The 24,998-nt window shown below is 43.6% G+C and overlaps 1 protein-coding gene across 2 annotated transcripts in view; it reads right to left on the bottom strand.

The window, feature by feature from the left end:
• The window catches only part of TNS3 (tensin 3), a 1,051,445-nt gene that overhangs the window by 561,674 nt on the left and 464,773 nt on the right, over nt 1-24,998 (bottom strand). For both annotated transcript variants that reach the window (XM_030209265.1, XM_030209274.1), the window contains 2 exons: nt 19,849-19,913; nt 16,860-16,943 (listed from right to left, as the gene is read on the bottom strand). In XM_030209265.1, the coding sequence (XP_030065125.1) occupies nt 16,860-16,943; nt 19,849-19,913 (149 nt within the window). The remainder of the gene's footprint in view (nt 1-16,859; nt 16,944-19,848; nt 19,914-24,998) is intronic.

Consider the following 24,998-nt stretch of genomic DNA (forward strand, 5'->3'; position numbering starts at 1 on the left):
ATGGTCAGTTCGGTACCTTTTTGAGGCTTGGTCGCAAGAAAAAGTAGACCAAATAAAGTCGCCCAAGTGCTCGTCAGGGACACCCTTCTTTTTTTCCATTATCGGCCGAGGACGCCCATCTCTTAAGCACGCCCCAGTCCTGTCTTTGCTACGCTGCCGACATGCCCCTGTGAACTTTGGTCGTCCCCACAACGAAAAACAGTTGAGGGCGCCCAAAATCAGCTTTTGATTATGCCGATTTGGGCGCCCCTGAGAGAAGGAAACCCATCGCCCAATTTGTGTCGGAAGATGGGCACCCTTCTCGTTCAAAAATAAGCCTGTTTGGGTAACCATACACAGACCAAACAGTTGCCTAGGGTGGCAGCTTCTCTGGGGGAAGAAAAGAGAAGCTGCGGTTGAGGCAAAATGAGGGCTTCACAACCCTCAACGAACCATTCTTTTAATAGTGGTAGTATTGATGTGATCATGATAGTTATGTTTAATTATCAGAGAAACTCTAAACAAAACCAGGGAATTTCAAACTCACACTTTAACAAGTCAACCTGACAACAGTTTGAAAATATATTGTACACTATGTGTATGTCTCTCACAGTGACTGGAGAATTCAAAGAATTCAAATTTCTTCATCAAAAGGGAACCTCAAAGCTCCTCATAGGGTGAACATCAGCAATGTTTATCATAACCCTATATATAATAAGAGTAAAGTAATATCATAGGTCCCAATGTAAAGGGGAAACAGGAGAAAAACAGATCAAAGTAAAAAAAACTCACACTTATGTGAGGAAAACCAATTGATCTAAAAAACTCACTGTCCTCTTTATTAACAAAACCCAATCACCACAGGGAGACTAATACACATAACAGAAACTACACCCAAACATACGGGCAGCTCCTCCTCCCATACTAAACCCAACCAGACCGTGATACACTTCTACCCAAACAGACCCACTGTCACATATCAACCCTCTGTAGTAATTTAACTTAGTAACACTTTGCTACCAGCATAAACATATAAAGTTCTTTCACTTATACTTAGCAGAGGACTCCAGGCATCTAACAATCCCCTCCGTTGGCTGTGCACAGCGTTCCAGCTGGTCAATTGGAGAAAATAAAAGTTCAAGGTTCTTCCGGTGTCGTCAGGGAGGAGCTCCTCTGATTTTAAACAACGCTACCTGTCCTGATTACTATGGCTCCTGGCTTTTTAAATAGCGCTTAGCCAGTTAAGTGCTAAAATTAAGCGCAAGATAGCTGGTTACCTCTGCTAAATAGTAGCACTTACCCCTTAACTCTATAAAAGTCACCAAAAACTGCATGTGCAAATTTGGGAATGCCTCCAATTTGCGTGCACAATTTAACTGAATGAGCTAATTAGCACCAATAATTTGCTCTTTAACAAATAGTTATTGACACTAATTAGATTTAATTGGCATTTACATGCAATCTAAAAAAGGGAGCACAGAAACAGGAGGGACATGGATGGAACAGCGGCATTCCTAAAATTAATGCATGTTGTTATAGAAGAATGGGGATATGCACCTAATTTAGTCACATAGATTTGCACTATGCTTCAGTTGGTGTAAAGGGCCATGCCTAAAGTTAAGCACGATTCCCGGGCGTAAACACTATTCTATAAACCGCACCTAACTTTAAGCATGGTTTATAGAATAGTGCTTTTTTCTGTGCCCTTGGTGGCTAGCTGCTAACCAGCTATGCTGCGCAACACAGACAGCTAAGCACAAATATTCAGCGCTAAACCGGCTAAGTTGAGTGGTTAAAATAGACCACTTAAATAGCAGACCTATCTTTAACCACTATTAACTTAACTGGCTAGCTCTGAATATTCGTTCAGCCAGTTCTCAGCCAAAATTGAAACTGGATCTTCAATGCTGGTCACTGGATATGGCCTGGCATTGAATATTTAGGGTCAACATTGGTGGCAGCAGCTAACCGCATTGCCTGCTACCGGCTGAATATCAGAGGGACTGAGTTTCCGATATAGGAAAATTTGTCACTATGGATGTCCCAAACCAGCCCTGTGGGGTCCCTATGGCTGGTTTGGAAAGCCTTGTTCTAGATATAAAGTCTAATTTTGCATAAGGACCGTAAGGGGAAAAAGAAATGTCCAGGTCAGGACATTCACATTTCTGCTGAACACAGAACCTTTTGCAAAATTCATATAACAACATTAGCAAGCACACATGTATTTGCCAACACATCTAGCAATTTTAGAAAAGTACACGTAGAAAAAGTACACGTAGAAAAAGAGTGTAATCACTATGTAGCTTCCAGTTATAAACACCAGTGTATATGCACAGAAATGGCAAGTTCACAATTTTCAAGAATAAGTGCTGCCCCTGGCCCAACCATGCACCTTTTCAGATCCACGTGTAAGAATTTATGCACCATCTTTATAGAATACAGACTAGAAAGATGCGAGCGTAAATTCAAATTAGTGCCCAATTATTGGGGCTAATTGGCTCATTATTCAATTAAACTGTATACGCAAGTCGGGCGTGCACTCAAATTTGTGCACAAAATTTCAAGAGTCATATATAGAATCTGGGGGATAGCAACCTAATTTCAAAAATCTGTATTTAAAATTGGTGTCAATTCACCAGCAAAGCTGCAAATTTGCGTTTTAAAAATGCTTTTTTGGCATTGGAGAAACAGATTACATGCTTTAGAAGACAAAAGGCTTTTTTGTCTGTTTGGAATTGTTATCTACAAACTATCTCACAAAAGGCAAGAAGTGCTGCACTGAATAAATTCCAGAGCGTCCTCTGCCTGGGAGGATGGGGGTGGGGGGGGGAGTTAGGGAATCATAGGCACGCTCATCTCAATAGATTTCCTGGAGTCTTAAGAGTTCACATAATGGAACGTCATAGTTGTATTTTCAAAGGGTAAGGGTCATGGGGATGGGTGGTAGTGGGTTGTTTGCAAAATCTAGGATCATAACTTTTTTTTGTTTCATGCTTTATGGTGCTGTGTTCACTGTTATCATTGGTTTTTGTTACCATGTAATTGACTGTTGATTTTTACCTTGTATTATTGTTCAGTAGTTTGTGTTGATCCTGAATAAAAACTATTAAAACTTTTTTTTAAATTACTTTTTTGGCAAAAAAAAAAAGTGGGATTAACGAACACTAGTCCCTTCAACCTCCATTTAAAGCCATGGCTGAAATGAGTATATTGCTGAAACTAATGAGTTCCTTGAAGCTGATGTAAAAGCTGATAGGAGGTTTTTTTTTTTTTTTTAAATAATATACATGTATTCTCCATTGTAAAATGAGAAATACATACATTTTTGGCCTGCTCAAAGCCATATCTCCTGAAATCTCTGCATCCCGATGATCTACAAATATAAATAGCGGCTTTCTGAAATTTTCTGTATTTTTGTCATAAGGCTTGTATGTTTCTGGGACAAAAAGCATTGGTTTTTCTAGAACTGTGTAAAGCTACAAAAGACAGGAGGAAAAATGTTTCAGGCTCTTAGACAACAAGAGGCATTAACGTCTGGTATATAGATTTATGTTAGATTTCCTTGTAAATGTCATGTGGGTTGTAGTAATCAGAAGAACTTATTTCTGAACTAGTGTCACATTTTCCAAAACAGGAACCAGGTTTGTGAGCCCTTGGACCACTGCCAAGGAGCGGCAACTGCAGGCAAAACCACCCCACACCAGAGGCAAGGCAGAACTCTGACAAACAGTGAGACTTCACCTGCACTTAGCCGCCCTTCCCCAGGAGTTGAGCCCCTGGCTCTAGGCGGCCAGCAGGACTTACTGGACAGGGCCGGGACAGGATATCAGCTAGGCAGTACAGGGACTGAGGGCCAGAGGGGAAAGGAATGAACAAGGGCAAAAAGGCAGGAAACTGGGCTAGACATCACAGACAGAAAATACAACACAAGGCAGGGAGTGGACAAGCTAGGGGACAGAGACTGAAAGCTGCAAGCAGCCACTAACACAGGAAACAAGTACAGACAGACAAGGGCCAGAACTAGAAGCTGCAAGCAGCCACTGAATCAGGGAACAAACACAGACAGACAAAAGACAGAACTGAAAGCTGCAAGCAGCCACTGAAGACAGACAACACAGACAACCTAAGAACCACACAAAGAACTACAACCAAGGAACAAGACTAAGAAACAAACAGTAACCCTAAACTAACTACACACAGACTAACTAGAATCAGACAAGAATCAATACAATAAAACCAGACTAGGCAGACGTGCACACAGCACACCGACAAACCTCACGGCCTTAGGCGATGCAAAGGCAAAGCAGAAAGGTTTACAAATGGCTAATAAGCCCAGCAGCAGCTGAGGCCCAGCTGCAGCGATCACCAGGCAACTACGGGTTCAAACAAAAAGAACAAGTCTGGCAGTCTGGAAGATCTGGACCAGACTGGGCTGAAATCTGGAACGGGAAACAGCACCCAGACAATCCAATGCAAGCCAGCACACAGAGACAGAGACAGAACTAACTCTCAAAGAACAGACAGAAGCCAGCTCAGAAGCTGACCACAGGAAATAAGGTGAGTCTGAGAGGGGTCACGGCCACAGACGTGACAACTAGCTCAACTACAATTTTTTCTTGTGAATAAAAGGAAAGATTCTGGGCTTCAATGGAATATGCGAGTCCTTTAGTCAAAATTGGATAGCGGGTGGAAGAAGTGTATAATAGTGTACATTGAAATATTAGGGGTTTGAGTCACATTATTTCCTTAGGAATTGGAAGTGTTAAGGAAAACTTTCTTGGCTTCCTTCTTTATATAGTTTTGACAAGGTTCAGGTAATATTGGGTACTATTATGGAATAATTGTTCCCTTATTTATTTATTGCTACACTGATTTCTCTTTTCTGTTTTGAAGTATAATTCAATTTATGTTAAAAAAATTCAACAAACATGAATTTTTTTTTTAAAGTGTGAACTAAACTTCACAACACAGCTTTGCAAAACTCTTTTATAAAGATGATCACTGATAAGGAAGGAAAAATGATCAACTGAGCAGAAAAGAAAGAAATTCAGGTACTCTGTGGAACCACAGAACTACTGCAGATACCCAGAAGGGGCTTTCAAGAGTTACTGGAAAACTCTGGAAACATCCAAACAGCACCGACTGGCAATGACATCACCCTACATGTGAAGGGTGATTATCCAAAAACATCAATTCTCCTAAATAATAGCTTACAAACAAGGTGTTCAAATTAGAACATTATAAAAGTTAAAAGTACGCTGACAGTAAATTGCAAAACTTTAATTTAAACAAGTGGGAAAAGCATGCAGAGCATGGCTCATTGTAATTTTTTCCAACCCCACTATATATGTATATAGGTGCATGCATATAGGTATTGCTTATGGGATGTTGGGTGTGGGGCTATGTGTATGTATGAATACATGTGTATGTGTGTAGGCTGTAGGTCCATGTTTGTGTCGGTGTTGCTCTTTGCGTGACAGTGCTAGGGTATATGTTATAAACGCCTGGTTTGTAGGGTGGTGCGACAGTTGCAGAGAATATTCCTTGGGTATAGGGAAGTTTGTGGGGTGGTGGAGCAATTGTAGGATGTTGTTTTTATAGGTGGAACACTTAAGTTTTGAGTGTGAGGGTAGTTTGTGGGTGGTAGGACAGTTATGGCAGGGAATTTTGGGGGTGGGTTAGTTGTATGGGGTAATTTGGGAGGAGGGTGTGTTTGTCGGATGGTAGGCAGCTACAGAGGGTACTTTTTGAGAGTAGGTCAGTTTACACAGGGTAATTTTGTAGGGGGTAAGTTTGGTGGGTGAGACAGTGGAGCAGTTGAATTGGTATCCCATGGGGCCAGATGAGATGCATCCAAGAATATTGATGGAACTCAGAGAAATCCTGGTGGGGACCTTAATAGATCTCTTGGAGACGAATGCTCCACAAGACTGGAGGCATGCAGATGTTGTCCTGCTTCACAAAAGAGGAGACGGAGAAGAAGTGGGAAACTACAGGCCAGGAAGCCTCATATTGCTGGCTGGAAAACTAATGGAGACACTGCTGAAGGAAATGATAGTGAACTTTTTGGAATCCAGTGAGTTGCCGGATCCGAGGCAGCATGGTTTTACCAAAGGAAAATCATGCCAAATGAATCTGATTGATTTCTTTGACTGGGTGACCAGACAGCTGGATAATGGACACATGCTTGATGTCTACTTGGATTTGAGCAAAGCCTTTGATACGGTTCCACACAGGAGATTCATGAATAAGCTGAGTGGGATGAACCCAAAGTGGTGAACTGGAATGGAAACTGGTTGACTGACAGATGAAAGAGGATGGTGATAAATGGAATCCACTCAGAGGAAAGGGAGGTGAGCAGTGGAGTGCCTCAGGCTTCAGTGCTGAGACCGATTCTCTTTATTTGTGAGCGACATTGCTGAAAGGTTAGAGGGAAAGGTTTGCCTTTTTGCAGATGACATGAAGATTACCCACAGAGTGGACAGCCCAAAGGAAGTAGACAAGATCTACAGCAATTAGAAGAACGATCTAAAATTTGGAAGTTAAAATTTAATGTGAAGAAGTACAGAGTGATGCACTTGAGTTGCAGAAATCCAAAGGAGATTTATACAAGGAGATATATAAGATCGAAGGCGAGAGACTGATAAGCACAGATCAAGACAGAGACCTTGGGGTGTTTGAGGATCTCAAGGTGGCAAAACAATGTGACAAGGTGATGGCTGAAGAAAGGGAGTGTTGATGTCCCTGTATAAATCGTTGGTGAGGTCCCATTTGGAGTATTGTGTTCTGTTTTGGAGGCTGTATCCTGCTAAAGACATAAAAAGAATTGAAGCAGTTCATAGAAAAGCAACAAAAATGATGTGGGAATTGCACCAACAAACCTACGAGAAGAGACTTGAGGATCTGAATATGTACATCCTAGGGGAAAGGAAGGAAAGAACAGACACTTAAATACTTGAAAGGTATTAACATTCAAATAAACCTTTTCCAGAAAAGGGTAAGCAGTAGAACTAGAGGACATGAATTGAGGTTACAGGGGAGTCAACTTAGAAGTAATGTTAGAAAGTACTGTCTCACAGAGAGGGTGGTGGATGCCTGGAATACCCTCCTGTGGGAAGAGGTGGAGATGAAAACGGTAACTGAATTCAAGAATGTGTGGGATAAGTACAAAGGGTTCCTAAATGGAAAGAGAATGAAATCAAAACAACTTACCCTGTTTCCCCGAAAGTAAGACATCCCCCGAAAATAAGACCTAGTAGAGGTTTTCCTGAAATGGTAGATATAAGGCCTCCCCCGAAAGTAAGACCTAGCAAATTTTTGTTTGAAAGCAGGGCCGCCGAGAGCTGGACAAGGCTGCCCCCCCCCCCACCCGAGGTCGCCGGGCCCCCCTCCACCCACCCTCCATCGCTCCCGGAACTAACCTTAAACACCTCCTTTCACCTTCGCAGCAAGCAGCAGCAGGGCAGACCTCTCCTTCCTTCCGTGCCGCACCCTCGCGGACGTTACGTCAGGCGAGGACGGGACACGGAAGGAAGGAGTGGCCTGCCCTGCTGCTGCTTGCTGCGAAGGTGAAAGGAGGCGTTTACGTTCCGGGAGCGACAGAGGACGGGCGGGCCAACCCCGATCCAACCCCGATGTTTCCCCAAAAAATAAGACCTAGCGCATTTTGGGGGGCAAAAATTAATATAAGACAGTGTCTTATTTTCGGGGAAACACGGTAGCTGTGCTTAAGCTGCAAATCCAGTAGTTGGGAAACAAGGCTAGTGTCAGGCAGACTTCTACTGTCTGTGTCCCGATTATGGATAAATAGATCTGGTTGAAGCAGGCTTTGACAGCAACCCCAGTAGTTGAAAATTAAGCCAGTACTGGGAAGACTTATATGGTCTGTGCCCTGAAAATGGCAAGGCAGCTCAAGACTGTGTGTGCATATGTGGGCAGACTGGACGGACCATACAAGTCTTTATCTACTGTTATCTATTATGTTACTATGTTTTGTGGTTGTGGGCATTTTTTTTTTTTTGGGGGGGGGGGGCTAGTACTCAGGATGGAGATAGTACAGAACAGAGAGAGGCAGTTTTTTTTTTTGTTACATTTGTACCCCGCGCTTTCCCACTCATATCGGGCTGCCATGTTTCACTGTATGCACGTTTCTGTGCTACAGAAGCTGGAACTACACTAGGCCAATTGTTTTGAGGGGGAAGGATATCCATTTCTATGGAATCCTGGTCTGATTTGGCCTATTTTCAAACCTGATATGCCTTTTACTGGTTTTACCTACATGCCAAGTTTCATCCCATTTTATAAATGCATTGAGCCATTTTTTAGGAGGGCTTATTTCTCTGGAACTCTTAGTCCGATTTGGCCCGATTTGAAACTCAATTTATTTTTGCTTTTTTTACTGGATTTTCCACTGTGCCAAATTTAATCCCATTCGGTTATATTTTTGGAGAGTTCTTTTTCCCCCAGACAAACAGACAAACAAATATTCTCGATTCCTTTTGTATAATTTTTTATAACTTCGGTTGAGTTGGAAAGAATTTTATTTATTTATTTATTCATTCTTATAATCCACAATTATCCAAAAACATAGTTTCAGTTCAGTGTGGCTTACATATAACAGTTAGGAAAAGTAACAGGTGAGTTGTAGAATTACATAACAGAATAAATGTTAAATACAATCGCGAGTTATTTTCAAATGTGAAATTCAATACAAGCCAAGAAAACTATGCATTCAAAAATTTAAGTCTGACAGCCTGAGAAAGGAAGTTATGCTATCATTTTTGATCTCAACAACAGCTGTGGTGGACAAGGTATTTACTCGGAAAAACCAGCAGAGAAGGATTTTCAGCCTACCAGAGCTCAAGACCAACTGGCTCCACTGCCTTACCATAAAAATGATAAGATATGATTTTCAAAATTGTACAACAGGTAGCCATGGGATTTGGACTTTCCATACTTACTTTATGATCTGCAGCTCCCTGGCCCATTTGGTTTCACCTTTTAGAACTGCATAATATCTATAAAATAGATATCTTCTTCCCAGAATTGATGGCAGCTCTGAGAACCATGGTACTGATTACCAACACAAAAAGTCATGGTATTTAAAGTTCTTTGCATCAGGTTACAAAATGGACAGTTTAGTGGTAACTGCATTTTACAATTACAGCTTATGGCAGGTTATCTTATAATGTTGATCTCTTTAGGTCACATATGAGATTGTGGTCCCTTTTTTACTCGAATGTGAGATATCCCTTCATCCTATTTTGGCAGTACTGAGTGAGCCTAATTGAGGCCTTTTGTTGGTTCACTGGTAATGATGCTCAAGTACTATTTCTGCCACAGTTGTGAGCCTACTAGGGACAGAGAAAATACCTATATATATATATATATATATATATATATATATATGTAAACCACTTTGGTTGTACCATAGAAAGGCATTACCCAATCCAATTCTGTTATACTAACACACATGCATTTTTGACTATGTGAGATACAGGACTGGAATGGAGGAACATGAAGGGAATGGGAAATCCATCTGTTCAGCCACACTTTGTTATCTGCTTAAGTTGGGTGCCCAGAACTTTCTCTCTTAGGGTATTGCTTTCTCTTTCTGGGCTAGGTGGTTGGGAGGTGGCAGGAATTGCTGTATAGTTAGTGATTGCCTAGATCCACTTATTTTGTTCATTTAATTCTGTAATACTTTCCATCCTATCAATTTTTCAGGCTTTGGAAACACCCAGTTATAGAACTGACCCCTGAAATCACATTAAGTGGCAATTGTCATGCATTATTCCCTTGATACACACTAGTAACCACCCCTCTAATTTAGAGTCAAGCTGGGATCTGGTGCCATGAACCTTCATTCAGTCATGTTTGCCCCTTAATATCTATCTCCATCCCTACCTACAAGTCCTATTTATTTGTTTAAAATAAGTTATAATCCACCCATTGAGACAGCTAAGCAGAACTCAACTACAGACAGATAAAATCAAACATAAAAACAAAAACAAAATCACACATACAAAAAAATAAAGCATAACATGAAAATAAAAGGTCCTTAGTGCTCCTACATACCTGACCTTGGCCTATCAAGCATTTCCAACAGCATTTCAACCAACTACATAAAGAAACCACTAGCACTATTAAAACCATTTAAATGGTAGGATACCTGAACAAATAAAAATACTTAATCTGCTTCTTAAAATTAGCTATATCTGATAGTTTAGTTGGGCCATTACAGCAACAGTTATCTGTTGGAGGACACACAGCCTGGGTCCATTTGGAACCTGAGAATCATGAGTGACTGTCTAACTGGCTACCTAGGAATCAATCCATGCAATGGCCACAACTTCCCCAATTCCCAAGGACTGTGAAATGTGGCCTTCATCGCATCCCCAGCCCCAGTTGACGCAGGGAGTGGAAGCCCCTCTCCTGGACCAAACTGGAAACATTCCATGTGGGCCAGCATTCCTAGTAGGTTTGAATTACTGGGCATCCTCACTACATTTAAAGGTCCCTTTTCAGTCCATGTTCTTGTCAACACTTCAGTAAATGCCCTATTAAGTGACAGAGTGTGAAGAATGCTGAAGGGCCACTGAGCAAGATGTATTGGAGTATCACAGTCAGATGTTATTATACTGAAAAGAACCATACTGGGCTGCATGAAGCAATAACTCAACAGAGTCTTGGTCCAGCAAAATGTTCAATTCAATATGGGAACTTTAGAAATAAAGGGGCTCATTTTCAAAAAAGAAAAATGTCTTAAAATGGCATAAAGTGGCCCTTATAGAGTTTTTCAGTTGAGAAAAATAAAACTGATTTGATTAATACTGAGACTATCTGTACTTTAAACTGGGTAGCACATCTTTGCGCATCATAAGACTTCCTTTACTAACTTTGACCAAGCCTGGAACCATGCAGTCCCACCACTGACAAAACACCAACATACTGTCAGCAGCAGCTTCTACTGTCTGGATGGCACCTCACAAATAATAATTCCTAATGACTTGGATCATATCTTGTTTGCCTTCTCTCTGACAGACTGTTGATAAAGTCATCGGTACCTACTATTCTCAAATAAAAGTTTTATAGAACTGTAGCTGATGAGATACATTTGGCGTAAGTAGTGCAGTTATTAAAACAATAAAGTAATTCTCTTGAGCATTAATTGCTATATTTTGTGTTATTGGTACTGAAAACCTACTGAATAGATTATACAAAATGTTTAACCCTTTCCACCTCCAAAATTAATTGTTCTCAAGCCTCTTGTTATCATCCAGTTTCCCTAGAAAGCTATTTTCATTAGGGCTGCAACGTTAATCACAATTAAGTGGAGGAGTGGCCTAGTGGTTAGGGTGGTGGACTTTGGTCCTGGGGAACTGAGGAACTGAGTTCGATTCCCGGCACAGGCAGCTCCTTGTGATTCTGGCAAGTCACTTAACCCTCCATTGCCTGCCACCTTAAGCCTGCCATGAGTGGGAAAAGCGCGGGGTACAAATGTAACAAAAAAAAAAAAGTGCTTAAAAAATTAATTGCGATTAATAATTAACCATATGCTGCCCACCTTCTTCCACCCTCCCATACCTCCCCCCACCGAGCGTGGTCCGGAATCTCTCCCTTCCCTCCTGGACCGCCGGTGGCTCTCTTTCTTTCTCAGGTCCTCTCCTTCTAACCGGTTTACCTTGTCAGCAGGTCTTTGGCCCTGCAATGCCAGTAGCAGCCATACTGAAAAGTTGCCTGTGGCCTGCATCGGGCTTTTCCCTCTGACCCATTCCACCTTTCTGAAAACAGTAAGTTATGTCAGAAGGGGGTGGGAAGGGTGGGAAAGGTCATAGGGAAAGGCACAGCGCAAGCCTCAAGCCTCCTTTCAGTCTGGCTGCCGCTGGCACTGCAGGGCTGAAGACTTACTTACAAAGTAAACCGGGTTGGAAGGGAAGTCAAGGGGACCTTAGAGAGAGCCGCTGGCAGTCCAGGAGGGTAGGGAGAGATGCTGGGCTATATGGGTGGGCAGGAGAGGGAAGGAAATGATAGAGAGCCTTGGGTGGGTGGGAGGCAGGCAAATGAGAGAAACCTCCAGCAGGTGGGCAGGCAGGGGAGGGAGAGAGAACCGCAGGCAGGGCCAAAAGGGGATGGAGAGATGCTGGACTGTGCATGGGAGGGAGGGGGAAATAGGGAGAGATGCCACATCGAGGGAGAGAAGGATGGAGGGAGAAGAGGGAGGAAGGAGGGAGAGACAGATAATGGTCTTTGGATGGAAAGGGTGGAGGGAAGGAAGAAAAAGAGAGAAGTGTGGCCCGGGGGGAGGGGGAGAGAAAGGGAAGAGAGATAATGGACCTGAGGGTAGAGGGGAGGAAGGGAGAGAAATTTGGACCTGGTGGTGGGAAAAAGGAAGAGGGCCTTTAATCAGTGTGTGGAAACAAAGAAAGAGGTAAGGTGAACAGCCAAACATGCAGACAAAAATGTGTAGATGGCAATGTGCTGCTCATTCTTTGCACCACAGCTTCTCTGCAGCTAGAATGAATTACATTATGTTCCATTTGCATTGGCAAAAATGTCAAGGTCATTGCATGTGTGTGCCACACTGTGCAATTTCCTAATGGATGTCAACATTTCAGGTTTTAGCTGGAAGAAGGTAATGAAATAAAAAAATCTAGAAAAAAAAACCCTCCACAAAGGTCAATTATCAAAAGATTGACTTTGGGAGTCAGGGCCGCTGAGAGACTAGTACTCAGGATGGAGATAGTACAGAACAGAGAGAGGCAGTTTTTTTTTGTTACATTTGTACCCCGCGCTTTCCCACTCATATCGGGCTGCCATGTTTCACTGTATGCACGTTTCTGTGCTACAGAAGCTGGAACTACACTAGGCCATTTTTTTTTTGAGGAGGAAGGATATCCATTTCTCTGGAATCCTGGTCTGATTTGGCCTATTTTCAAACCTGATATGCCTTTTACTGGTTTTACCTACATGCCAAGTTTCATCCCATTTTATAAATGCACTGAGCCATTTTTTAGGAGGGATTATTTCTCTGGAACTCTTAGTCCGATTTGGCCCGATTTGAAACTCAATTTATTTTTGCTTTTTTTTACTGGATCTTCCACTGTGCCAAATTTCATCCCATTCCGCCCCGCCTCCGCCCCCCCCCCCCCCCCCCACTACAGTCCGCGGTCTTACCTGCCTGCCTCCACGGCTCCGAGCCCCCTTCATTCAAAGCGGCAGTCGCAGATCGCGTCTCTTCTGGCCTTCTTTCCCTGTGTCCTGCCCTCGTCTGATGTAACTTCCGGTTTCCGCGAGGGCAGGACACAGGGAGGGAAGGCCAGAAGAGACGCGATCTGCAACTGTCGCTCTGAACGAAGGGGGCCCCAGAGCCATGAAAGCAGGCAGGTGAGACCGGGGACTGCAGCGCCGGTGGCCTGACCCAGGCGCCGGGCCAAGGGAATTTTGCCCCCCCCCCTCTCGGCGGCCCTGTTGGGAGTTAACTGGAAAGATGTTTTCATCCTCCCCTGTGAACAAAATTTATCCAGTTCACTGGAGACAGAGTTTGAGGCAGGGGCGTATCTGCGTGGGGCCACAGGGGCCTGGGCCCCCGCAGATTTCGCCCTGGACCCCCCTACCACAGACCCTCTCCACCTCCCCCTCCCACCCGCCCGCCACCAACCCGTCGCCGATCTTTGCTGGCGGGGGACCCCAAGCCCCCGCCAGCCGAAGTCCTCTCTTCCGTGCAGGATGCAAGTTTCAACGCTTCCTGTTCTTCTGAGTCTGACGTCCTGCACGTACAACGTACAGAACGTCAGACTCAGAATTTGGAATTCAGTCTGACGTCCTGCGCGTTGTACGTGCAGGACGTCAGACTCAGAAGAACAGGAAGCGTTGAAACTTGCAGCGGCGCAGCCTGCATGGAAGAGAGGACCTCGGCTGGCGGGGGGTTGGGGTCCCCCGCCAGCAAAGGTAAGTGACAGCAGCGGGGGAGGGTGTCATTGGTGGCGAGGGGGGGGGGGTCCGGAAATGGCGGGGGGGGGGGGGGATCGGTGGCGCCGGGGGGGGGGGGGCTAAAATGTGCCCCCTACCTCTGGCTCTGGCCCCTCCTACCGCCCGAGTCCAGATACGCCCCTGGTTTGAGGTGTTCTGGAAGTGTGTTTAGAGTTTAACCAGACAAGTATGTTTGCAATGGAAGGCTGTCTTTTAGGTATTCAAACACTTGTAACCAGATAACTTTAACCAGTAATACTCAGTGGAAGACTAATCCTGATAAAGCCTTCTGAATATCTGGGTAAAGTTATCCAGGTAACTCTGTCATTCACTGTGACTGCTGAAAAGGGACTCACAGAGTCACACGCAACCTTTTTCCCCTGACATATATGTCATATAGAGGGGATTTTCTTCCATATTAAGATCCTCTAACTGTGTGAAATAACATATATTGGGGAAATATGGAAGTATATTGGGCCCCAGATAATAATGAACATATAGCTAAGTTTGAAACTAAAACCAGCAACTGGCTATGTGATACCTCTTTACCACTAGTATACCCTGCAAATAATTAAATTTGGAAAGTGAAAATGAGCTTTGAAGGATGCTTCCCGGCATACATTCCTCTCAGGCTTCTGTCTGTGAGGGCCTACTCTGGGCAAGAGCATGGATGGAGAGGCTAAATCCAGGGAACACAAGAGGCAGAAGATCTGTGATGCAAACACAACAGAACAAACAGCAGACCAACAAATGTAAAAAGCAGTATCAAGAACTTTAATTCAAACAACTAAATGCTTATGCCTGATGTGGACATGTTTCGCCAAGAGGCTGCATCGGGCAAAACTAGAGAGGTAAAATATTTAAAAAGCACATTTCCCTCTAGAACTAAAAGTCAAGCTCAATTAGCCCAGCTTGTCCCCCCAAAACCCACTACCCACAACCAGGGGCGTAGCTATGGGTGGGCCTGGGTGGGCCCAGGCTCACCCAATCTTAGCTCAGGCCCGCCCACCCACCTGCCAAGTCTGTCTTCCACATTCAGCGGGAGACTTCCGCTTTGGCGGGTCATCTCCCGCACTCCCACCAAAGCAGGAAAGTCTCCCGCTGAGATGATCCTCCACCGCTACATCTCTGTGAGCACTCAGCAAATGAAGAAAATGAAGCACGGGGCCCAGGCATGCGCTGTCGGCTCTGCTGTCCTCTGCCCCCACTGACGTCAATTTCCTGTTCTGAGGGCTGAGGACCGGCAGACCAACAGCGCATGCCAGAAGGCTGCTGCGGTGGTGGCCCCGCGCTTCTGTGTGTGTGTGTCTCGTGCCCCTTTGGAGTTCAGTTGCCTCGCGCAGTCTTTGTCGCCTTCTGTTGAAGTGGGCTGGCGCACGCGACCGCTTTTCAGCAGGTGTCGCGTAGGCCTCGGCCCCAGCCTGGCGTTACACTCTCGGGGCGGGCGGTAGTGGCGTTACCGGAAGATGACTCCGCGGCTGCAGCTTGAGAAGGCGGCCTGGCGTTGGACGGAGACCGTGAAGCCTGAGGATGTGGAGCAGGAGCACATCGAGATGGCCTACAGAATCTGACTAGAGCCCTGCGTCCGGAGGATATGCAGGTAACCGTGCGCAGCCTATACAAATGCGAAAAAAATCCCAAGACAGAGACAAAAACTAGCCAGTGCAGCAACCCAGAGTTCCATCTATTCACTTTTCAAGAATGCAATTGAATGAATAAAGTTGACGTGGATGCCTTGTGCATCCAGAGAACCAGGGAGAGAGAGAGAAAGGGGACATGCTGGATGGAGGTGAGAGGAGAGAAGCTGGATGGAAAGAAAGAAGAGTTGGGATACAGAGAGAAAGATGAATGGAAAGATGGTGGGAGAAAGAGGGGACACAGAAAAGGGCAGGGGAGAGACAAGCTGTTGGGGAGAAGGAAGGAGAGCAAGGGGGAGACCCTGGTTGGTCAGATGGAGAGAGAAGCAGGAGAAATGCTGGATGAAAGGAGGGAGGGAGAGAGAGGAAAAATGCTAGAAGCAAGGCACACTACTCATGCCTCTATATATATATAGTGCCCACCCATATTAGCTCTGGGCCCAGCCAAAATGTCAGGTCTGGCTACGCCACTGCCCACAACTGTACACCACTACCATATCCCTAAGGGGTGAAGGGGGGCACCTACATGTGGGTACAGTGGGTTTTGGAGGGCTCACATTTACCACCACAAGTGTAACAAGTGGGGGGGGGGGGGGGGGGGGGATGGGCCTGGGTTCGCCTGGCTGAAGTGCACTGCACCCACTAAAACTGCTCCAGGGACCTGCATACTGCTGTCATGGAGCTGGGTATGACATTTGAGGCTGGCAAAAAATATATTTAAAGTTTTTTTTTTAGGCTGGGAGGGGGTTGGTGACCACTGGGGGAGAAAAGGGAGGTCATCCCTGATTCCCTCCGGTGGTCATCTGGTCAGTTCGGGCACCTTTTCACAGCTTGGTCGCAAGAAAAAAATGGGCCAAGTAAAGTCAGCCAAATGCTCGTCAGGGATGCCCTTCTTTTTTCCATTATCGGTCGAGGACGCCCATCTCTTAATCATGCCCCAGTCCCGCCTTCGCTAGGGTGCCGATACGCCCCCGTGAACTTTGGTCGTCCCCGTGATGGAAAGCAGTTGAGGATGCCCAAAATCTGCTTTCAATTATGCCGATTTGGGCGACCCTGAGAGAAAGACGCCCATCTCCCGATTTGTGTCAGAAGATGGGCGCCCTTCTGTTTCGAAAATAAGCCTGTTAGCGTCCACAGATCTTAAAAGAAATATACATCTGTTTCGAAAATAAGCCTGTTAGCGTCCACAGATCTTAAAAGAAATATACATAGCCCCATGTAACTAACCTTTAGACACCTTTGCAGTCAATATCAGATACACTTAAAAGTTACCTTTTTTCAGATGGTTGTACTAAAGCTGAAACTTTGTCATCGAAGAATTTCTTCATTGCAAATCTATCTAGCGCCTGATCAGCACTGCAGAAACAGACAAACATGTAGCTTGTTATTCTAATTAGCAATTCATTATTTTATCCACAATAATAGTAAAAACAAAAGAAAGAATTCTGTAACTAATGTGATGACCCCCAAGATACATCATTAAAGTCTTGACAACAGGATGTGTGTCCATAGCGAAAACTGTACAATGAGCAAGCTCCTGCCCTCTGAAGAGCACAGCATTCAGAAAAGGACAGAAGTACGCTCGGTGCCCAAATTTTAGGAGTCTAAAATCAGAAGATTTTTCAAAGAAGCCAGAGAATGTATACGCAGGATCCTAAATGTAGGCCTGCAATTGAGTTGCCTAGTTTAAAGCACCTGTTAGGTGCCTGGTGCTGACACTCAGAACTTTTTTCCTGTACACAAACTCTGTCCTCATAGCAGCCCATGTTTAAACCCAAGTTTAGGAGCTGAAAATTTAGGTGCTAAGCCTCAGTTAGGGGGTCTTTTACTAAAGCTTAGCTCGATTTATCTGCAGCAGAGACCATCTTATTCCTATGGGCCCTGATGCAGATAACCCGAGCTAAGCTTTAGTAAAAGACCCCCTTAATTTTCACAGAAGTTGATTTAGTGCTCCTAACTTTCCAAAGGGCCCTTTGACTAAGAAGCATAAAGCAATTAATCATGCAAATTAGCATGCGCACTGTTTACTGTTACCACAACGAATTATAGCTACGTCTTGCAAGGTTCCGCGTTAGGAGTTACGGATCAAGAAAGGGATCTGGGTGTCGTCGTCGATGATACGCTGAAACCTTCTGCTCAGTGTGCTGCTGCGGCTAGGAAAGCGAATAGAATGTTGGGTGTTATTAGGAAGGGTATGGAGTCCAGGTGTGCGGATGTTATAATGCCGTTGTATCGCTCCATGGTGCGACCGCACCTGGAGTATTGTGTTCAGTACTGGTCTCCGTATCTCAAAAAAGATATAGTAGAATTGGAAAAGGTACAGCGAAGGGCGACGAAAATGATAGTGGGGATGGGACGACTTTCCTATGAAGAGAGGCTGAGAAGGCTAGGGCTTTTCAGCTTGGAGAAGAGACGGCTGAGGGGAGATATGATAGAAGTGTATAAAATAATGAGTGGAATGGATCGGGTGGATGTGAAGCGACTGTTCACGCTATCCAAAAATACTAGGACTAGAGGGCATGAGTTGAAGCTACAGTGTGGTAAATTTAAAACGAATCGGAGAAAATTTTTCTTCACCCAACGTGTAATTAGACTCTGGAATTCATTGCCGGAGAACGTGGTACGGGCGGTTAGCTTGACGGAGTTTAAAAAGGGGTTAGATAGATTCCTAAAGGACAAGTCCATAGACCGCTATTAAATGGACTGGAAAAATTCCTCATTTTTAGGTATAACTTGTCTGGAATGTTTTTACGTTTGGGGAGCGTGCCAGGTGCCCTTGACCTGGATTGGCCACTGTCGGTGACGGGATGCTGGGCTAGATGGACCTTTGGTCTTTCCCAGTATGGCACTACTTATGTACTTATGTACTTATGTACTTATGGCTACTGATAAGAAGTGTTATTTTACCATAAATCATGTAATTTCATTGCATAAAATAGGACCCTGTGCTAAAATAGCACAACTTATGGTAAAATAACCCATCTTAATTGTAACCCACATTGATACCGTCTCCTCTAATTGCAAATAGTTTTAACGTGTGGCAAAGAACTTTTCAGTGATGTAACTGGAGAGGACATGCTAGGCATGCCCCAAAACAGAACATGACCTTTGTATTTACTGCACTTTAATATGTGCTGTTAAAGCATGATAAATGTACGATCTTACCACACTCAAGTAAAAGGGACCTGAAGTTTGATACCTAGACCCTTTTAAATTTGGCCCCATCTTATTAAACACTGTAAAAAAAAACAACTTCAATGGACCTTTATTCAGAAGCAATGTTCAGTTTTCACAATTAATATTGGTGTTTAGACAAAAAGGTCAAAGCATTTCTTTTTGTGTTGGTATTTGAGCAATAATTACAGGCACTTTGCTTCTGTTATTTTTCTAGTTTTAGCTTGCCAGTGGGTTATCTAATCTTACTGTTTACTGTTACTGTGATTTGTTTTCCATAGTGCTTCTGTATTATTTTCTATGTTGTATTGCAAAGGAAAAAACTGTTTAGGATCATCAGGATAGACATGTGTAAATAAATAAATGTATCATTTGCATCTTAGTTAACATTTTCTCTTCAAACAATAAAAGCCTGTAAAGATTACACAGAATACCATATATTTGTTCTAACATTATTTTAATCTAACTGTGGGGTTTTCTTTTTCACTGGCATCAAACTTCTGCTACTACTAACAGGGCACATTACATTCTGTGACTGAGAGGGAACATTTTGGAGCCCTTTTATTAAGCTGTGGTAGGGCTACCGTACGGGTAATGAATGCCAAATCAACCCTACCGTTGGGGTAGTGCGGACACCCAGTGGTAGTTCCAAAATTGGCACGCGCAGTTTTCCACAGTAGAAAATCATTTTCTATTGTCTACAGTGGGGGGTGTACTCAACGGTAATCGGCAGCGTGGCCACACTGCCACGCGCTGCCTGATTACTGTACAAGTAGCGCGTGAGCCCTTCCCACCTTCTAAATAGGTGGTGATAAGGGCTCATGCAGTAAATAGCTGCACACTAATTTTAATATTAGCGCATGGCCATTTACTGCCCCATTTAAAACAAGGTCTTTTCCCTGCCGTGATAAAAAATGGCCCAGCGTGTGCCAATTTCATGTGCCAAAACTGGTGCGGGTCACTTTTTACCACAGCTTAGTAAAAGGGCCCCTTTGTGACATAAATATATACACAAACACTCAAAATGCTTGTCCTCTAGTCTACTGTGTTTCACAGTGCAGGCTCCTGAAGTATGAATCTGACTTGCCTTGCAGACACACTGGTGAAGTGCATATAGGATGATATCACTACGCCTATCTTTCCCTTGGCACCCTGAAAAAGAAAAGAAATTAGACATGTTTTCACATGAATTTTAGAGCTGTTGCCAAATGTGAATCACAAACAAGGTGTGTGTTTAGTATTGTATGCTCTGAGAAAGTTGATAGGTTAGATTTATTAGGTTAAAAACAGTCAATAAGTGCAAGACATAATTACCTTATCTAGTTTGGTCAATAATATAATTATAGGACAGGTCTTATTTGAACTTTCCATGCATCAGTTATGAAATGCATTTTGTTCTGAGGCCCCAATGCACTTGAGTTCATGCGTGTGTGAAATTGTAGTGGAATGCATTTCAAACTCTGCTATGGGAAAGCTAAATGGTGCCTGTTACTGTGCACCTGGCCTACCCAGCTATCTGTGCTATGGCTCATGAAGAACTCTCCCCATATCCTACTCTCCTACCTGTGTAGGGTTACCATATTTACCGCAAAAAAAAGAGGACACAAAATAAAATGCAGCCCTGCCCTCTGCCACGCCCCCACCCACCCCGTCATGCCCCTACCCCGTCCCAACACCGCAGAGTCACCTTGACCCCCCCCCCCATGCCCCCAAGGAAGCCTGATTCTATAAGCAGTGAAAATACTGGTAAAGTAACAGAAATGCATTTTCTTCCATACTCTGCTAAATAGAAAATGAAAAGATGTACATTTCCAAAAACAGACCCTTTCCTTTCCCTTCCATTCATGAGCAGCATATCCCCCTCTCCTCCCCATCCACTTCTCCATAAGCGTAATTCCTCCTTTTCCCTCCCCCCCCCCCGATATAATTCTTCCTCTTCTATCTTTTTTCCAGCCTCCCTCCACCCACATTTTTTTTTACAGCTCCCCACACACCCATACTCACACGACTTCATTCACCTCCCCTTCCGTACCTTATCACACCCTTGTAGTCTAATGGCCTCTTCTGAGTCTTCAGCGCGGGAAAGAACCACACTCTTTCCTGCCCGGTGCTACCTTGGACTTCTGGGGCTGCTTCACTTCAAGTGGTCTGCCCAAACCATAGCCAAGACATGTCCCCTTTAAATCTGTGCATGCACTCATTTCTTTCAGTTGGCCTTTCCATCTAGTTCTTCTTAATTTTGCCCAGCTTGTTCCTGTCGGATTTGCCCACACTATAGCTTGTAGTTTTAGCTGTTGGTTTCTTTTATCTTATTGTGTTGAGCATTCTTTTTCCTTGTTTTGATTTTATGTTAACACTTTGTACTGTTAACTGCATTGACCCATTGTAATGTAAAGGCGGTATATCAAGTTTTAAATAAATATAAACCTATCTTTAGCACCATTATAAATTGCTGCTTCCAAGTGTATTCCTAGTTATATATATATATGCTGTTGATTTACATGTGTAACTGTCAACAGGTTCCAAAGAATGGACTCCACAATTTAACCATAGTGCCAATGTCCCAAGGCAACAGGTCCTGTCATGCTGAACCACCATTAGAATACACTACAGAAAGCATTGGTCACTAGGAAGTTAATTCTACAACAAGCTGCCTAAACATGGCAGCAAGTTACATATGTAAATTCCAGTATTCTAGTCATTTATGCATGTACATGAACAAGTGTGTGTGTGTAAATAACAATAATCCAGGTATGCACTGTTCTGCAAGTTTGCGAATATCTTCAATACTGTGCAGTCTGTGGAAGAGAATTCGCATAGGAGAAGTCTGGGCAGAGCATGGCTGGCATACACACTTCAACTGGAACTTAGAGAATACTAGAATTTATGAGCCTGACTCCTGAATCTAGGCACAAGAATTTACATCAGCTCTATGGCTGGTGAAAGAGCTCACGTCTAAACACATACATGTGAATACACCCAGTTAAACAAGTATTCTATAAAGGAAAATAGGCACCTACTTTCCTTTATCGAATAGGTTCCCAATAAGCGTCTCTTTAAAGAATTGCTCTGTAGATGTCACCCCCACACAGTAACCCTTAAGAAAGCTATACGGTTCAGTCACTAGGTTTCACAGAATAATTTACAGCAAAGAAAATGAAATACACATGTGAATCACTAAAAGCCAGCCCAGCAGGGATAACACTGTGACAGCAGGGCAAAAAGGGTGCATAGTAGAGAAAGCACATGGAGCATGCTTCATAGAATATTTCCAATCCCTCTGAGTGAGTATGCAAGTGTGTGTACATTTGTGTTGTATGTGCATGTTTGTGTGTATAGCGCTATAGAAATGATAAATAGTAGTAGTAGTAATAGTAGTATATGACTGTGTTTGCGTATATGTGTGCCTGTATACTGTGTGCATATGTGAATCTGTATATGTGTGTATCTACACAAATGGGTATATGTATAAGTGTTTACATATTTCTACTGGTGTCTATTCTGTGCTTCTGTGCATGTGTGTGAAGGTTTGGGGGGGGGGGGGGGGGGGAGGATTACCAATAGGTTTTTTCTTTGCTTTATATACTGGGATTTGATTATTTTTCTTACTAAGTTCAATAGAAAACAAACATCATTTGTAGAAAGTAATAGTTGTAGACGTCAACATCCAATTTCCTCAGCAGGTCCACAAGCACATAAATGGAATAGGGAAAGTCTAAGAGTAGCTCCACCTGTTCCTTATAACATGGAGCTACCTGGTCATCTTAGGCCTACTACTATACATAATACCCCAGAAGCTTGGCCTAGAAAACTAATGCAGGTCTTCTGCAGGGCCATGTGCAGCTCTCACCGCCAGGGGCGTAGCCAGATAACAGATTTTGGGTGGGCCTAGGCAAGAATTGGGTGGGCACCAAGTGTCCCCCCCCCCCCCCCCCCCTCAAAAAATAAATCTCAGCTGCTGGGAAAATATGCTTCTTTCCACCTTGGCAGCAGTAATGCACTGAAAACTGAGCATGCACAGGTGCCGGTGTCGTGGAGAGTAGCGTTTTTCTTACCATCAGGGGGAAATCTTCGGCTTTTGGAGCTTGGGATTCCCACCAGTTACCACTAAACATGTGCTACTGTTGGGTGGGCCTGAGCCATAAATGGGTGGGCCCTGGCCCACCCAAGCCCACCTGTGGCTACGCCACTGCTCACCGCTCAACTAATGAGCAGGCCGTTCACTGGTAGAGTTGCTTAGATGATGCCCCAGACTCAACTTGGCAAGAACTATGCTGTTTTGTAGAGGCATCTCTTGCTGGTTCATACATGCTACTCAGACTGAAGTTGTAGTTAAGATGGTGTTTTATAAATTACAGTTAGACCATAGATTTAAACCCTTCTTGATTGAAGACAATTGTTGTACAATAATCCAAATTTTGGTAATTTAACACCTGGATTACTAGAAGAGACTATATCTAGGTCTGCCTGCTTCATCCTTACTGGCTCTCCATCTTTACAAACTTGAGTGTTTGAGACTCTTTGCAAATTGATACCTTTTATTGGGCCAATATGTGAATTATCCCACACTAATAATACCTCGGTGCTTTTTGAGACCATAAAGATTCCGACTTCAGACATACATAGCTGTAAAACTTGATAAAATCTGTGCTGAACTGACATATATAATAACATCATAGACTCTCTCTCAGAAGTTGGCAAATATCTTCGATAAAAGAAAGTTTCAAAAGTAAATAAAAGTGGCCATTGAAATGAATTAAGAACAGATGAATTATTTCAAGAGCTGCAGTTGAACAACGGTCTTTTTGTAACAAACATGGGAAACTCTCCTGCCTAATTAAGGAAATAGGTATGCATTTGCTATGGATTTTCTCCATGTTGGTACAAGAAAAGATATTACAACCTGCAAAGAAAATGCTGTAACACTGGGCATGTAGTCTGCAGTAAAAACAAATGTGTGAGACGAGAGAACAAACAGGAAAGAACTCTGTGCAATAATGATACTATTCTTCCCTTATGAGGCTAAGTCAGAACAAGCCTCAACTTCTTTGAAATGTCTGGCATGGATCGCGTTTGAAGAATGAATTCTGGAAAACACATACCTCTGGGATTCTATATATCGGGCTCAAATTTCTGCACCTAACTTGTTCGCGCATCAGAGATGTGTGCACAAATAAATTGACTAATGAGCTCAGAAACATCAGTAACTGGGTGATAACCAATCACTAATGTTAATTGGCAGTCTTAAAAATCTGTGCACACATCTCGCTGCTGCTCTGTAAAGTGCAGTGCTTAACTTCAATCACACATATCTGAAAAGGGGGCATGGCCAGGGGGTGTGTCAGGGACATTCCAAAAGGTTGCATGCAGATTTACAGAATTCACCTGAAGCTCACTAAGTTGGGCGCTGACATTTACACTTGCTTTTAGCAGAAGTAAGTATGGGACCCAAAAGTTAGGTGTGGTAAAATGAAAATTAGCACGTGTCCATTTTGGGTCTGAGACCTTACTGCCAGCCACTGACTTAGTGGTAAGGTCTCACGAATTAACCTGGCAGTAATGGTCAATGCACGTCCAAATGCAGATTACCGCCTGCGCGCCAAAAACTAAAAATATTTTCTGATGCTTGTCCGAATGAAATTACCGCCCGGACCATGAAGTAGAAGAGCGGTAACTCAAAACTGGCGCGTGTTGGGTGCGCATAGACGCTTACATGGCTTAGTAAAAGGGCTCCTAAGTGTGAGTTGGTGCAAGATGGTGGAATACCAGAACCTATACATAACAAAACCCAAACAAATAGAAATGTGTTTTATTATATTAATTTTTATAAGTGATTGAGGTGTATATAATTTTGTTTGAATTTTCAAATGGTTATTTTATTCATTTTGGGGCCATTTTACAATGGCGCACGTTTTTAGCATGCGCTAAATGCTAGACACCCATATATTCCTATGGGCTACTGCGCCTTTGTAGCAGACCCTCAAATAGAATGAATAAATGTATCTGTTTTATGTTTAGTGTGTGATCCCTGAGGCAGACGGGTGTTTCCCATCGAAACATGGCCCCATGTCAGGTCTGATGCATGAGTGTGCCTAATATATACTACCCACCTAGCTGCGAGTGTCTCTCTGGTCCACCCCAGTTCAAGGTATAACGCATCTCCATCCTGTCCTCCCATTGGCCTTGAGTTCATCTTTAGGCCCCCAATCAGCTTTTCCTGTAAATAGCCGACCTTAT

This window comes from Microcaecilia unicolor, chromosome 1, assembly GCF_901765095.1.
Source record: "Microcaecilia unicolor chromosome 1, aMicUni1.1, whole genome shotgun sequence".
In the NCBI taxonomy this organism is placed as follows: Eukaryota; Metazoa; Chordata; class Amphibia; order Gymnophiona; family Siphonopidae; genus Microcaecilia; species Microcaecilia unicolor.